The 16,349-nt window shown below is 52.8% G+C and overlaps 1 protein-coding gene across 1 annotated transcript in view; it reads left to right on the top strand.

Moving 5' to 3' along the window:
- Positions 1 to 7,750: 7,750 nt before the first annotated feature.
- The window catches only part of LOC116952535 (uncharacterized), a 42,083-nt gene continuing 33,484 nt past the window's right edge, over positions 7,751 to 16,349 (top strand). Inside the window, exons 1-2 of the mRNA XM_032971959.2 lie at positions 7,751 to 8,606; positions 11,590 to 12,849. Coding sequence (XP_032827850.2) covers positions 11,784 to 12,842 — 1,059 coding nt within the window. The 5' untranslated portion in view covers positions 7,751 to 8,606; positions 11,590 to 11,783 and the 3' untranslated portion in view covers positions 12,843 to 12,849. The remainder of the gene's footprint in view (positions 8,607 to 11,589; positions 12,850 to 16,349) is intronic.

The raw sequence follows: 16,349 nt of genomic DNA, 5'->3' as shown, positions 1-16,349 counted from the left end.
CGCTGCGCTAACCGCTGCGCCACCGCTCCTCCACACTCCCTCATATCGTAGAGGCGTGCACAACGACCGGGCACGTGGTCGCGTCCCATCTTCAAAGTGCCTGGCCGGAACATCGCGCCGGACGCTGGCTTATGGCCAGGGGATGATGGCAGCACAGCAAGTGAGATCATTTCCATCTTTATTCCATTTTGTACGTGGATTGAGAGTTAACCCTCTCTCCCTCCTCACAAAGGAGGGGGAGGGGGGAAGGTTATGTATACACATCCAAATATAGGATCACAGAGCTTGGATAATTGTTGGCGCCCGTACTGGGCTGCCTTCCCGCTGGTCCGTGGGTTTCCCGCGCCTCTGAATCATTCTCCCCCTCTCTCTGAGTGAATACACACTAAGTGGTTATTATATATGTATGTTTTATTCACACGCAGCGGTTTAGACTGCATTGTAGTCTAAGGCGTCCGGGCGTGATGTTAGCAACACAATCGCCGTCGTGTGCCGTGACGGACCTTAATAGCTGGTCGCTAACAACACTTGTCGGCAACGGCCCCGTTGAAGGTTACACGGAAGGTCCTCTGTCTTTTGTTCTCTCATGTGTGTGCGTGCGTGTGCGTGTGTCTCCGTGTGTGTGCGTGTGGGGAGCGGTAGTGTAGCGGTTAGCGCGCCGTGGCGTAGTGTTGAACAACACCCACTCGCCTCGTGTCCCGTGGCGGCCTTCATTGCAAATGTTACTCGATCGTGTTCTCTTCACTGCGCCAGGAGAAAGGATGATGCTCATGATGATGCTCATGATGATGCTACTCGCAAACAGCTATGCGAGGGATCTTTGTCTGTGTGTGTTGGGAGCGGTGGTTCGATTTCCGCTCACGGTTAACACCGGTGACGAGTACCTGAACCGGTCCTGGGCCTCACCTAGGTCGACTCAGCCTCAAGTGAGTAGCTGGTGCGGTGTGTAAACATCGCCACTCGGGAGACAAAGGCGGCCGGACGTGGTGCTGGCCACCCACCCCCTCGTGTGCCGTTCCGGCCTTTATAGGTGCTCGCTAACAGCACTTGCTCCAAAAGTTTGGTAAGGTTACACGGGTGATCTTTGTCTCGTGTATTTGCGTATGTATGCACTAGAGGACGTGACACTCAGCTGTCCTCCACCAGACACTCGCGATTACCAAAGACACAGATCCCCCGTGTAGCCTTAACAGATTGTTGGGGCAAGTGCTGTGAGCGAGCACCTTTGAATGAAGGCCGGCACGCCACACGATAGGGGTGAGTGGTGGCCAAAACTACGCTCAGCCGCCAGGTACAAATTTAAGTCTGAGTCGACCGATGTGAGGCCAGTGACCGGTTCATATATTCGCCGCCACACTCGAATTGGTCGTAAGCGGGAGTCGAACTCGTGTCGCCGGGTTCGTAGCGCAGCGCGCTGACCACTGCGCCACCGCTCCCCACAAGTGACACTCACCACGCACGCAACGGCTCATAACTAATAACTCACCACCGCTCACCGCTCACCATGCAAACCAATGATGTTCATGTCTGGTCAATGAATTGGCAATGGCGCTTTACTAACAGCAGGGCGCGCGCCAGCCATTGCGATGATACTGCAGGACAAAGGTTTGATTTTTTATTTATTTTCTAGGTCATAGGTCGCTGCATTCTGCTGGTCAGTAGGAGCCCCGACTGGAATCTGTAAGGACAAAAACATGAGTCAAGTAAACACTGTGACTGACAGGACAGGTCGCGTCCCACATGTTGTACGGTACTGTCCAAGGCCGTAGCCATGGAGTCAACATTGGGGGGCACCAAATCTTCCAGAGGGTCTGGGGGTCCCCCCCCCCACCAAAAAAAAATCTAAATTTGAAAAAGAATTTCCTGCCTAAAATAAAACAAAAAATTTACTAACACATAGGATGGACTTTTATTTAAAATTTTACAATAATGTCTAAGAGTCTATTGTATTTACATTGCTCTGTTTTTTTTTTCTTTTTTACCTTTTCTTGTTTCATTGTATGTCATGGCAGAGAACACATTCCTGCGGAGGGAGCTGGTAGGAACGTTGGGTTGCTCGGTCAACGGCCAGGGTCAACGGCGGCACCACGTGGTGTATTCCGCAAATATGCCCGACTGTGAGGGCGGGCACCACGGGGTGACCAGCCCCCCCGCCCCCCCCCCATCCTTGGATGCACGACGGACGGACACAATAATCCCCTGTGGGCTGGTGTAACCAAAGGTTCCTACCAGTATTAGGGATTAATAAAGTACAACCATAACTACAATCATATGAATAGAAATATATTAAAATTACGGCCTTGGTACTGTGCAATGTGCAGGTGGAGGCAGGCGCCCTTCAACGACAACGGAGGGCGGAAGGAGCTACGCTCACAACAAGGGGCGGAGCGCCGGGCGGATAAAGCTCAGCGATTTGGCGCAGTGGGTGGTGGGGCACCGGTGGTGCCTCTGCCGGCTATCTCAGTCAGGCGACCCATGGCACCAGGGCCGTGTTACCCAATAGGCCGCAGTAGGCACTGTGCCTAGGGCCGACGAAAACTTTAGAGGTCCTAGGAACAAAAAAATGTTTGACCCGTGTTTTTTTTTTGTACCATAAAACAAATTTAACCCATGATATATTCTTGCGTAAATATATTCACGTAGCAAGGATAGGCGCAGTTTACATACAAAGAAGCAGAGTCATGTCAATCGTTTATTTAATAAGGTGAGAGAAATTCACACCGGAGATGAACTTTTCGAGATTGTCCAATCTCATTCTCAATAGACAGTAGTACTAAGGGAAGACAAGCATTATCCTATGGTTGATCGGAGACAGTTTTTGTAAAAAAAAATAAAAACAGTTTAAGCGAATGGCAGTGGTGGTCGTAGTGACACGAGGCAGCAGCAGTGACAACTGTAGAAAGTTATCACTGAGGGCCTACGAAACAGAAGTGCCTAGGGCCCACAAGAACATTACTCCGGCCCTGCCATGGGACCTGGGTGATTATGACCTGTGACCTACTGCACCTAGCCTGGCACAGCAGTCAACCCATAACGCCTGGATCTGTCCCGCCGTCACAGCAGCGAGCCGTCTACCACACGTGATAGCCTCAGAGTGCACCTAGCCTGGCACAAGCGCTGTGGTGACGTCACTTAGAGGCGAATGGAGAATGCTGATGTCGCTGTGTCGATGTGAATTATAAAACGATGGGCTGCATTCTGAGTGATGTACAAGCAGACGTTTTCATTACTCGGTACATCTGGCAGTATCACTGTACCTTGCAGCAAACGTATAGCTGGTTGACGTTTCGGGCAATGTCCCTAATTCAGAGCAGAGCGAAAATAAGATACATTGGCTGTGTTGAGAATAATGAACCGTTTGGAATTCACTGAGACGCTCCATAAAGTAAGAGCGTACCCCAAACGCGTGCCATGTGTCAATTAAGATTACAAGACGCAGCCCCAACACAGGATGAAAGTTCGTCTTATAATTTGGAATATACCGTGTGAGTGGACAATGAGAATAAATCTTGACTTAAAGCTTTCGTGACTGCAGGAATTCAAATTATTTGGATATTTCGGTAAAGCCACGTAGAATGAAAAATAATAATAACAAAAATAACCACAATATCACGACGTTTAGATCGCCACACAAGCAATCGTCATCAGGTGAGAGCTGCTAAAGCAGGAAAAATATATGTCGGGAGCGCTGCTAAGGCAGTGAGTTATAAAAGTTTTCAGATGGGTGTGGCCCAGGGGTCAGTGCGCGGGGCTAGAGATGAAATTTGCATGTAAATGTAAGATCGGAGAGATCTTGACAAACGAAGCTGTGGGGGTGGCCATTGTATTGTGAGAGATTAGCATGTCAGTGTAAGAGATTAGCATGTCAATGTAAGAGAGATTAGCATGTCAATGTAAGAGATTTGCTTGCAAATGTAAGCTCAGGGAGAGCTCGGAAAGAGCCATCGCCACGTGGAGGTGGAAAAGGATGGCAAGCCGCCATTTACAAACACAGCTAACGGTGGCTGTGTTAGTGAATGTCACTCAGAGAGTCGAAAATAACTACTAAGATAGGTAGGTTTGCAAACCCACTGGCTATCAGCAAAGATTCGTCCATGAAGCCATCTAGATATATAAACACAGACACAATTTCAACCGAGAAGATGGGTACAAACTGAGCAATAATTGGAAGGACGTTATTAACCAGTTTAGGTCATAACTGGCTGTGTTGTTCCCTTCCTAGCTACCTATGTTAGCAGTTAGTTTCGACTCTCTGAGTTACATTCACTAAACGTCTTGATATTGTGATTATTTATTATTATTTTTCTATCTACGTGCCTTTACGGAAAGACCCAAAGAATTGAGTATACAGCACAGTATGACAAACACCCCAAGTAGATATACACACGTATATATAACAATATATATTAACGTATGAATGTCTTTGTATGCGAGTGTGATTGGAGAGTGGGATTGACACGCGCCTGTAGTTATAATGTTAGAAATGGGCGTTAATTGTGCGTCTATTTGTAAGGAGCAGTGGCGCAGTGATTGGCGCAATTTAGTTTTTGTTTACATTTTCGGTCACGGTTAACATTCTTGGCAACGAGTAATCTCGGCCTTGATTGAGGACATCGTGCGATGTGTAAACGCCGGCACTAAGATGACGAACAGGGCCTGGCGTTGTGATAGTCACACCACCCCCCTGTGTGCCTTAATAGGTACTCGCTCACAGAACTTTCCCCGAGAAAAAAAATCTACGGCTTGCAATAAAAAAAAAATTAGCGTGCGAGTGAAACTACGGTACATGATATGAATCGTATCGAGCTATGTAACGCGTAAAAAAGACAAAGATACCCCGTATTGCCTGTAACAGACTGTAGGGCAAGTGCTTGTTAGTGAGCACCTCTGAAGGCCGCTACGGCACACGAGGGGGTGGGTGGCCAACACGACGCCCGGCCGCCTTTGTCACCCCCAGTGGCGATGTTTAACACATCGCACCAGGTACTCATTTGAGGCTGAGTCGACCTACGGGAGGCCCAGGACCGGTTCAGATAATCGCTATAAATGGTGTTGGCCATGAGCGGGAATCGAACCTTGGTCGCCGGATTCGTAGTGCAGCGCGCTAACCACTACACCACCGCTCCCCATATGCAACGCATCAACGAACATAACTACGTACACAGCAACACACACTAGCGTTGTGTGTTGAACTTCTTTCGAACCGTCAATAGCCAACCGTGTAGCCTGTAACAGACTGTTGGGGTGAGTGCTGTTAGCGAGCACCTATGAAGGTCGACACTGCAAAAGAGGAGCGGTGTGGCCAACACCACGCCCGGCCGCCTTTGTCTCCACATGCTGATCTTTACACAATGCACCAGGTACTCATTTGAGGCTGAGGCGACCTAGGGGTGGTCTAGGAAAGGTTAACAAAAATTATGGTCGTGAGCGGGAACTCAACTGGGGTTGCTGGATTCGTAGCGCAGTGTGGTAACCACTGTGCCACCGCTCACCAAAACATACACACGTACAGCCAGGATTCACATACACACACACACTCCGATACATGCTCACACATACATAGGATAGCACATATCAACACACGCATACGCTTTAAACACTCACACATCAACACACTTATACGCTTTAAACACTCACACATCAACACACTTATACGCTTTAAACACTCACACATCAACACACTTATACGCTTTAAACACTCACACATCAACACACATACGCTTTAAACACTCACGTATCGACACGCAAAGACAACGTCCCCCCGTGTAGCCTTCATTGATTTTTTTCGTACGAGACAGAATCCAGAATGTTTATTTTATATTGGAATAATCCGATGAGCTATTAAGCTATTTTTTTACAGATGTCCAGTAGGGGCTTCTTGGGGACGTCTTCATCCAGCAGTGGATTGAGTATGGCTCGCGTGACTTGACTGCCACTTAAACGATTCAACAGAGCCATCATTTGCTTCCGTGTACACATGACTTGGGTAAAGGCGCAGTCCTGACCAAAAAAAATCGCTTAGCTCACGAAGACGCCGCTGGCAGAACGCTTGGCCTACTCTAACCACACTGTTTATCGCCACAGTCAGTGCCGGATTATCGTAGTAGCACAAGTATCTACTACATGTAGTACCTACACATGTAGTAGCTACACATGTAGTAGCTACACATGTAGTAGCTACACATGTAGTAGCTACACATGTAGTAGCTACACATGTAGTAGTACATATGTAGTAGCTGCTACATGTAGTAGCTACTACACAAGTAGTAGCTACACATGTAGTAGCTACGGGCCCCGCACTTTCAAGGGCCACCGTGCTAAACGCTTTGAAGCTATCAATTCCGGTTCAGTGATTCTGCACTTGCTCTATTACTATAGTACTATACCGCCTTCAACTTTTACGAACGACTGGGTGTTTAAGGTTAGCGATTTGTCGTATTATCTGGCTGTATCGCAAATGAAAAAATACAATTACTTTACTATGCAAGTTAAACATTTACGTGTTTTAATATTTACGTGTGTGTGTGTTTTTTTTTATTTAAGGCCCATTTTTAACATCCTTGTAACAGGCCCAGCACGAGCTTCATACGGCACTGACCCACCGGTGGTACAGCGACCTGGCGATCTCAGTCGTCACTTCGCTGTTGGCCGACGGTTCGAGCACCATGCCGGGCCAACACAGGCGGCGGTGGCGGTGGTCGTGGTGGGACGAGGAGGAGTTGGGGGGGGGGGAGAGGTTCGGGAAAAGCGCGTTCGAGATTCCTCGCGAACGGCAGCAGCGAGCTTGAGCGCTCCACTTCGGCCGCTATTTACTGCCTTCGCCGTCACACTCCGCGCGAATTAAATAAATAAATAAAACTACCTCAGCACCGCGATGCCCACGGCCCGAAGGCGGCGGCGGAATCCCTTCGCGAGCGTCGGCCCGACGCGGCGACTCCAAACAAAAACCCCACGCGCAACCTTGGTTCGAACGCAAAGCCAACAACAACAACAATTGAATTTAACGCGCGCTCGGAAAGTTGTGCAGCCCTTTGTCGATCCACTGCTGGATGAGACACTGGGGGGGGGGGGGGGGGTGGTGGAGGGACCGGGCGTGCTTTTGGCCAAATCGCTCTCGTGGTGAGCCCCGTGCGAACCTTCATTGTTGGCGCCCGCCCGCTGCACTTGCCCCGGCAGTGTCGCGGACACATAGCAGAGGACACCTTCGTGATCCTGTGCGGGTGAGGACGCGTGGGAGCACGAGAGAGGAGGGGAGAGCGGTAGGTTTGAAGATGTGCGAAGAGGGAATATGCAGAGGTAGGAGAGAGGTGGGAGCAGGAGAGAGGTAGGAGTCAGATGCAGGGGGTACGAGGAGGCGACGTTTCGGACAATGACCCTTTTTCGTGCTCTGCAGGAGGACCATTGCACGTGAACGTCGCCAATTGTGCAGGTTTCACTTTGAAGGGCAACGCAGTGGCGATTGAGGGATGTGTCGACGTTGGTTGCTCTTTGTGCACCACTGCCAACGCAGTGGCGGGGTCACTCAACAAATGTCATTTACAGATAAATGAAGGTGGGAGGTTGGGATCAGGCGGGAGCAGGGGGTGAAGCGATAAAGGTGCTGGAGCCACGGGAAGCATTCAGCTGGAGGGAGGAGGGAGGTAGGAAGAGGAGGGGGTAGGAAGAGGGGGTAGGAGGGTGGTAGGAGGAGGGGGTAGGAGGAGGGTGGTAGGAGGAGGGGGTAGGAGGAGGGTGGTAGGAGGAGGGAGGAGGTAGGAGGAGGAGGAGGAACGCCCCTGTCATTATGGGAAGTGTTCTCGGTGCGAGGAGGCGTACCCGCTGGGTTGTATCAACATCACTGCGAGACGGAGGTAGGAGGGAGGAGACGAGAGGGAGGGAGGCAGGAGACGAGAGGTAGGAGGGAGGAGACGAGAGAGAGGGAGGGAGGAGACGAGAGGTAGGAGGGAGGAGACGAGAGAGAGGGAAGGGAGGAGACGAGAGGTAGGAGGGAGGAGACGAGAGGTAGGAGGGAGGAGACGAGAGAGAGGGAGGGAGGAGACGAGAGAGAGGGAGGGAGGAGACGAGAGGTAGGAGGGAGGAGACGAGAGAGACGGAGGGAGGGAGACGCCACTCGTGTGGCTCTGGGTCCGCCAGAGACGTCGAGGCAAGCAGTCGCGACATCGCTCTCGCATCTCCTCCTCGCTCACCTCGCTGTCCCCCCCCCTCCTCAGCTCCTTGCGCAAGGTTTCTCTACACCACCACCCCCCTCTAGCCCCACGTGGTCGCTGGAAGAAGGACATCGAGACTCACCGAGGACTAAGAGAGAGAGCGACCGTTCCTTCCTCGTGGCAGAGAAGTGACAACATCAGGAGGTTCTCATTTAGTTTCAAAGAGGACAGATTCCCGGCCTGGCGGTGTTACCTGCTCACTGCGTGCCCTGAGACTCTCGTCTCGCTGAGTTCCAATCCGACTCCGGGCTACGGAGAGGGGGAGCGCTAGACGAGGAGGCACGGCTGGTGGAGTGCGAGTGGACGCCGAGTTTCCTGGCTCTCTGTCGTCGTCGCTACGAAGAGACGCGCACGGGCACGGCTGGTGGAGTTCTGCGCTGAGAGAGGGAGACTAAAAAAGTGAGTTGGTGAGCGAGTGAGTGGGTGGAGGAGCGAGAGAGGATGTGTGTGTGTGTGAGTGGCGAGCGAGCGAGTCGTAGGTGGGTGAGTGAGTTGGTGGGTGGGTGATCGAACGGGCGAGTGGATGAGTGAATGAGTGAGCGGGTGAATGAGTGGACGGACGGGCGAGTGAATGAGCGATTCAGTGGCTTTGTGAGTGATCAAGGGGTGGTTGTGTGAACGAGCGTGCGATTGGACGGGTGCGTAATTTGGTAGGGGAAATGAGTAGGTCGAGCGACACAAAGTGGAGTACGTGAATGTTGGCTGGAGGAACATAGCCCGTGAAGCGAAGCGAGCGAGCGCAGTGAGTCGACTGCGAAGACAGCGAACGCGCGGGTGGTGAGTCTTTAGGTCATGGGTGAGTTTGGTTTGTGGGTAGACGATTGGATGCAGATACACGTAGAGGTAGCGGACGGATTGCAAGGGAGACAGAGAGACACGGCAAGGCAGAGGGAGGGAGACAGGGAATCAGCTGCAGAGAGAGAGAGAGAGACGCGCACACACACACACGGAACTAGCTGTAGACAAAACGACCATGCAGAGAGGCAAGTGGAATATTCAATGACGGGGGGTGGGGGGGGGGATGTAAGCTAGACACAGAGGGAGAGATACATGCGCAGACGTTTGGGACCACATAGACACCTTCGATTCGTACAACGAAGCGAAGAGACAGGAGAGGCATGAGTGAGACAAGTTTGAGAGACAGACATTGGTATGGATACAGAGGGGGCGGAGGGGACAGACGTTGTTCAGACTTAACTACACGGGCAGACAGACAACATGGGCTGGAGAACAACAGACAACGTAACGGGCACGCAGGCGCATGAACAGACACAAAGACATATATCTGTATAGAGGGACAGACACACATGCTACAAAGATAAATATAAAGACCCCCCGGATAGCCTTAACAGACTGCTGGGGCAAGTGCTGTTAGCGAGCACCGATAAAGGCCGGCACGCCCGGCCTTTCTCTCCCTAGCAGCGATGTTTACACACCGCACCAGGTACTCATTTGAGACTGAGTCAACCTAGGGGAGGGCCCAGGACCGGTTCAGATAATCATCACTGTCGGTGTTGACCGTGAGCGGGGAATCGAACCCGGGTCGCCAGGTTTCTTAGCACAGCGCAGCGCTACCCGCTACACCACCGCGCCCCACTCACACGCCACTCACTGACCAGCTCACACACCACAGTGAACACAGCAAAACAATGCGTGTTCATATATGTTTTTAAGTTAACATTATTAAAACAAATACAAAGGCGACAGCACTGATCCCACACTCACACATATATATATATACATGCGTACGTACACACAGGCGTGCAAACACTCGGACACAAATATGCGAGTCACTTAACACAGAGACAAATCAGACACATGCGGATACTAGTATAAAGACAAAGATCCCCCGTGTAGCCTGAAACAGACTTCTGGGGCAAGTGCTGTTAGCGAGCACCCTGTGTCTGTAGGTGTGTGTGCGGTGAGCGGTGGTGCAGCGGTTAGCGCGCTGGGTCAAGAACCGGTCTACCAGAGTTCGTATCCCACTCAGGGCCAACACCGGCGACGATGAATTCTGAACCGGTCCTGGGCTTCACAAACGTCGCCTCAGCCTCAAATCGAGCAAATCGAGTACCCGCTGCGGTGTGCAGTAAACGTCAGCACTCGGGAAGACAAAGGCGGCCGGGCGTGTTGCTGGCCACCCACCCGCTCGTGTGCTCGTGCCGGCCTTCATAGGTGCTCGCTAACGGCACTTGCCCCCAACAATGTGCGGTGAGCGGTGGCGCAGCGGTTAGCGCGCTGCGCCACGAACCCGGAACCCCGAGTTTGTATCCTATTTACGGCCAACGCCAGTGACGATTATTCGAACCGGTCCTGTACGTCTCCTAAGTCGACTCAGCCTTAAATTAGTACCTGGTGCCTTTTGTAAATACCAGAATCGGAGAGACAAAGGCGATGTACCTTCATAGGTGGTGGTGCCCGCAGAACGGCACTTGCCCCAACAGTCAGCCAAGGCTATACAGGGGATCTTTGTCTTTTATATGTATGTATGAGTGTTGGTATGTGACTGTAAGACGATATATGGAATATTTGTTTTGTTTTTTTGTCTGTGAGTGAGAGTTGCGTGTCGCTGTGTGTGTGTGATTGTGAGTTGCGTGTCTTTGTGTGTGTGTGTGATTGTGTGTGTGTGATTGTGAGTTGCGTGTCTTTGTGTGTGTGTGTGATTGTGAGTTACGTGTCTCTGTGTGTGTATGAGTGTGTGTGTGTGATTGTAAGTGTGTCTCTGTACGTTGCGCGTGTGTGTTGTGCACGTGTGTTATTACGTGTGCGTGTTTATGTGTGTCTCGTGTGTTTGTGTATCTGTACATATATATTTGCGTGTATATTTAAGTGTGAGTGTATGTCCGTGTGTGTGTGCGTGTTGTTGAGTGTGTGTCTTTACGTCTGTGTGTTTGTGAATTAATCCGCATCTGCGTGTCTGTGTGTATACGTCTGTATCTGTGTGTACACGTGTGTGTGAACATCTCTCTGTGTGAGTATATATTAACATCTGTATGTGTGAGCATATATGTGTATATCCGTGAGTGTATATATACGTGTGGGGAGCGGTTAGCGCGTTGCGCTACGAACCCGGCGACCCAAATTAGATTCTCGCTCACGGCCACCAACAGCAATTGACGATTATCTGAACCGGTCCTGGGCCTCCCCCTAGGTCGACTCAGCCTCAAATGAGTACTTGGTGCGCTGTGTAAACATCGTCACAAGGCGGCCGGACGTGGTGTTGGCCACCCATCCCCTCGCGTGCTGCGCCGGCCTTCATAGGTGCTGCTTGCTAACAGCACTTGCCCCAACAGTCTTTTGAGGCTATACGGGGGATCTTTGTATTTGTATTTTTTTTAATCTCTCCGTAAAACACACACACCCCGTCTTTCTCCTCTCTCAGTGGCCATCTCATCGACTGTCTGAGCCCTACTGAGAGGGTTCGCAATCCGCACCAAGCCACCAAGAAGCCACCAACCAAACCCACTCCCGAGTCAGCGGCTCAACCGCACCGCGGCTGACACCTCCATCACCCCACCCAGCACCACGACCACCACCAACCACGACCACCACCAACCACGACCAGAACTCCCGGCGATGACCACCAAACCAGGCGGGGCCACGGCGGTCCTGGGCGACGCTCACGTGAAGCGCCCCATGAACGCGTTCATGGTCTGGTCGAAGGGCGAACGCCGCAAGTTGGCGCAGGACAACCCCAAGATGCACAACTCGGAGATCTCCAAGCGGCTCGGCGCCGAGTGGAAGCTCCTGAGCGAGGCCGAGAAGAGGCCCTTCATCGACGAGGCCAAGCGGCTGCGCGCGCAGCACATGAAGGAGCACCCGGACTATAAATACCGACCACGCCGCAAACCCAAGTCCATGCTGGCGCTCAAAAAGGACCGCTTCGCTTTCCCGTTCCCTTACTTCGCGGCCGACGCTGACCACGTGGCGAAGTTGCATCACCAGCAGCACCACCACCACCACCACCAGCAGCACCAGCAGCATCAGCAGCACCATCAGCACCATCAGCAGCAGCAGGCGGCAGCGGCGATCCTTTGTCCGAGGTCGCCCTCCGGAGTGGACCATCCTCTGCAGCAGTGTCTGCAGGGCGTGGATGATCACCACAAGATCCGCGCTCTGCTGCCCCACTACTCGCTGCTGCCCCGCGGCGTCGCGGACCTCTCCCCTGCGGCGCCTGGATCCGGGGCAGCGGGAGGAGCAGCAGCAGCAGGAGGTGGTGGTGGTGGTGGTGGTGGTGGTGGTGGCGGTGGCGGTGGCGGTGGAGCTGCCACTGCAACTGCCGCGGCTGCCGCCGCAGCAGCAGCAGCAGCAGCGTTCGCCTACCAGCATCACTTCGGACATCACCATCATCAGCAGCAACAGCAAGAGCAGCAGCAGCAGCAGCACCACGTGCTGGCGGGACATGCCCACTCGCCTCACCACCACCCTCACCACCCTCACCACCCTCACCACCACGTCCCCGCTCCCCCCGGGTATCTCGTGCCTTACAGTTGGGCAGCAGCAGCAGCGATGGCCGGGGGAGCGGCGATGCAAAACAGCCCCCACCTCGCCTATCTTCTCTTCCCTCCGGCGCCGCCGGCGAGCCTGGCTAAGCCCACCGCCATCGAGCCGCTCCGGGCCTCCCCCTACCCGTGACGTGCCGGTGCGTTCCCCGTGCGCGGCGCTGTGAAGTTGTGTGGTCTATGCGTACGCGTGCCGAGGCATTCTTTCGCACCGTGCGGGGTTCATCCGCGCTAATCGGAGGTGCGGGTAAAGGGACAGCGGGCTAAGGACGAACACAGCGGTTCAGAAGAGACGCGCTTGTCAATCTGGGTGACGATTTGAAACGCGCGCAGCTCCAAGTGGCCGCCTAACATCGGAAGGAAGAGCGTTCCAGACGGCCGCGGAAGCGCATCGGAAAGCGCGCGACGATGCGGGTAACCGCCGTCTTTGTTCAGATGGGCCAGCCAAAAGACGATGATGACCCCGAGTTCGCGTGGTGGTTTTGTGCTCCTTGACGAGATCAGCGAGATTGGCGCGGGGATTGTTAGGGTCAGGCGGGAGCCAGAGGGGACAGGGCAGGAGCTGTCCAGGGCCTGACCTCCGGAATGTCCAAAAAAATTGATTTTGAGTGGACTGCAGAGCGTTGCGCCTCGTAACGACCCCCAACGAGGTGAGGCGGCTGATGCGTTGCGGAGTCGCTGTGCGTGTCGTTGGTGGTTTGTTAGTGTTGATTGATTTTCAGACGGAGTTGTCCTGGGTAGAGTTGCGGAAAAAAATATTTTCCCTGTCATCGGCGGGAGGGAGGGAGGGAGGGCGGGCGGGGAGAGCAGGGACGTGTGTCCGGGAGTTGTTTTGTGGGACTGAGGGGGGTCCGGGAATATTTCGCGGCAAATCCTCCGGCCCTGGAGAGGGGGGTTAGCGATGTGCCTGAGAGTTCGTTTCCGTGCCACGAGAGTGAAGAACTAAACTATTTACTTCATTTTTTTTATTTACCACGTAAGGCCCCCGCTGAGCTGTGTAGCCCTTCATCGGAAGCGACTTGACTACAAATGACAGCTCAACGAAGTGGCTCATCATCGTGTGGAGATGTATAGCAGCCGCCAAATACTCTAAACGCGTGATGTTGATTGTAAATATGGAAGGAAACACCGGGGGACCTGGAGACAAATCCACGAGTCCACGGGGGGAGAGAGAGAGAGAGGAGACACGCAAACTACAACTATTGGGCAGGCGTCAGGGTCGGGATCGCCGTGCGGGCCACGGCAGAGTGGAGTTTGATTGAACAAACCGTACGACCACAACGACACGAGGGATGGCCAGTGCCGACATGGGCATGCGTAGCAGTGCAGCACATCCGTGGATATTGGTGCACTTCGTTAGCGCTGTTCATTACGTGCCGCCCTCCACGCCGCGGTCACCTATTGTCCACGCCGCTCACCCAATACAAAGACACAGATCCCCCGTGCAGCAGTAACATACTGTTTGGGGCAAGTGGTGCTGCTAGCGAGCGCCTATGAAGGCCGGCACTGTGGCACACGAGGGGGTGGGTGGCCAGCGCCACGCCCGGCCGCCTTTGTCTCCCCAGTGGCGATATTGACACACCGCATCAGGTACTCGTTTGAGGCTGAGTCGACCTAGGGGAGGACCCATGACCGGTTAAGATAATCGCCACCGGTGTTGCTGTCCGTGAGCGGGAATCGAACTCGGGTCGCTGGTCTTAGTAGCGCTGTGCGCGACCCGTTGCACCGCCTCTCCCCACGCATACGCAGACGTTTGTCCAGCACGCGACCCGGCTTAGCTTCCTAGATCTGGCGAGATCGCGCGACTTACGGTGTAGAGGCAGGCCCTCGTACCCTGATACTAACAGAGATCTTCATCGTCAGCCATCATCATCATCATCTTCTTCTTCAGCCATAAACTATCCGCTGCTGAATGAATCCGCCTTCACATTCCTCGCGGTCTCGCGATGCCAACGATCCATCCGGATTGTGTAATAGGATCCGATTTTGGGGTTCCATCTCTACCGGGGATGCAGTTACCTGCCCGCCCTCCTGATTTCAAATAAGTGGGGAACGCTCATTGCGTCACGAACTCGGCGAACCCAAGTTCGATTCCCGGCCACGTCTAACATCAGTGGCAAGTTATCTGTGAACCACTCATTAGTCGCTGACCCCCCAACCCACTCCCCGCTTTAAACCAACCCGCACCGCCCTGCGTGGTGAAGCATGGCCAAACATCCCCAGTGAACGATGGCGCGGTGCGGGGAGTTACATCATGCGGCCTTGGATTGACAAATAGCAGCAAATGATTATTAATTGATCGATCACTACTATAAGCTATTAATTGATCGATCACGACTACAAGCTATGGAAATCTAAGGGCAACGCGTGTTTCGAAAGCATCGCCAATGAGATGAATCGCAACAGAAGAAATATTTGGGAGTGACTTTCACGAGCGCTCCAGTGAGGCCACCACGCGGGAATTTCGGCGCCGTCAAACTTTGCTGAGCGCGAAGCGACGTCACCGGAGCGCAACTGGGGTGGTGGGTGGTGGATTAAAATAAACTCCTTGAAACAAGTTTTTTTTTTTTTTAAACAACGTTTTTATTCACAACTTCGTTTAACTCACCCTCGGGAAGTACGTCAATGATGCGGCGCCTGCTCACACATCAACGCTTACTTGAAATAATTGGTTATTTTATAAATGAATCTTCAGTGTGCAACCGCCTGCTTTTTGTCCGAGGCGATTCCGCAGTTTTTTGACCTACACAAAAAGATACAATGAATAAGTCGTCCATACTGAAATTGTAATTGCTTGAAAGGAGTCAATTAGTTGATGAATCGATGCCGATTTTGATACAGGCACGCATTGTCACCGGATCTGAGTAGGTGTGAAAAATGTCTCATTGATTAGACAACAGGAAGGAGACTAAATTTCGATTGCAAGATTTGACCACGACAAACACGAGTCAATTTCAATAAAACCATTGAATAAAAACGGAGTTGATGGTCTGAAAGTGCCGCCCCGTCCTTACAGGAAGCGTCGCACCACCCCCACCCCCTCCACCCGCGTGCGTGCGTGACGGGTCGAGGGGCGTGTGTCTGTCTCTCGCCAAGCGGGGCTCCATCACTGGGATGACAATTGGAGATCAGATCCACGTGACCGTCTGTAAAATCAGCTTCGAGCCTCGCCGTAAATGACGCGAATTCGCAGAGCCAGTGCGTTCCCTTCACGTCACAGAAAACGGCCCGCTGAAGTGGATATCACGGAGTTACCCCTGAGATCCTCGCTCTTCCCCCCCGTCCCCGCCGCCCGTATAGCCTCAAACGACTGTTGGGGCAAGTGCTGTTAACGAGCAGATTGTTAAGGCCAACTCGGTACACGCGGGGTCGGGTGGCCAACACGACGCCCGGCCGCCTTTGTCTCCCCAATGCTGCCGTTTGCACACTTGTTAATTTGAGGCTGAATCAACCTAGGGGAGCGCCAGGACCGGTTCAAATATTCGCTGTCACTATTTTTTGCTTGGTGAGAGGGATTCCAACTCGGCCCGCCGGGTTCGTAACTGTTCCCCATAAATACAAATCTGTGCGCGCACGCACTCACGCGCACCGGCCGGATAGAATAGTTACATATGTGTCTGTAGAACTCCATTCTGTGTAT

This window comes from Petromyzon marinus, chromosome 47 (assembly GCF_048934315.1).
Source record: "Petromyzon marinus isolate PM22_M1 ecotype Great Lakes invasive population chromosome 47, UKy_Petmar_22M1.pri1.0, whole genome shotgun sequence".
Lineage (NCBI taxonomy): Eukaryota > Metazoa > Chordata > Hyperoartia > Petromyzontiformes > Petromyzontidae > Petromyzon > Petromyzon marinus.
The sequence above is the reverse complement of the archived record's forward strand: the minus strand, read 5'-3'. Positions and strand labels throughout refer to the sequence as shown.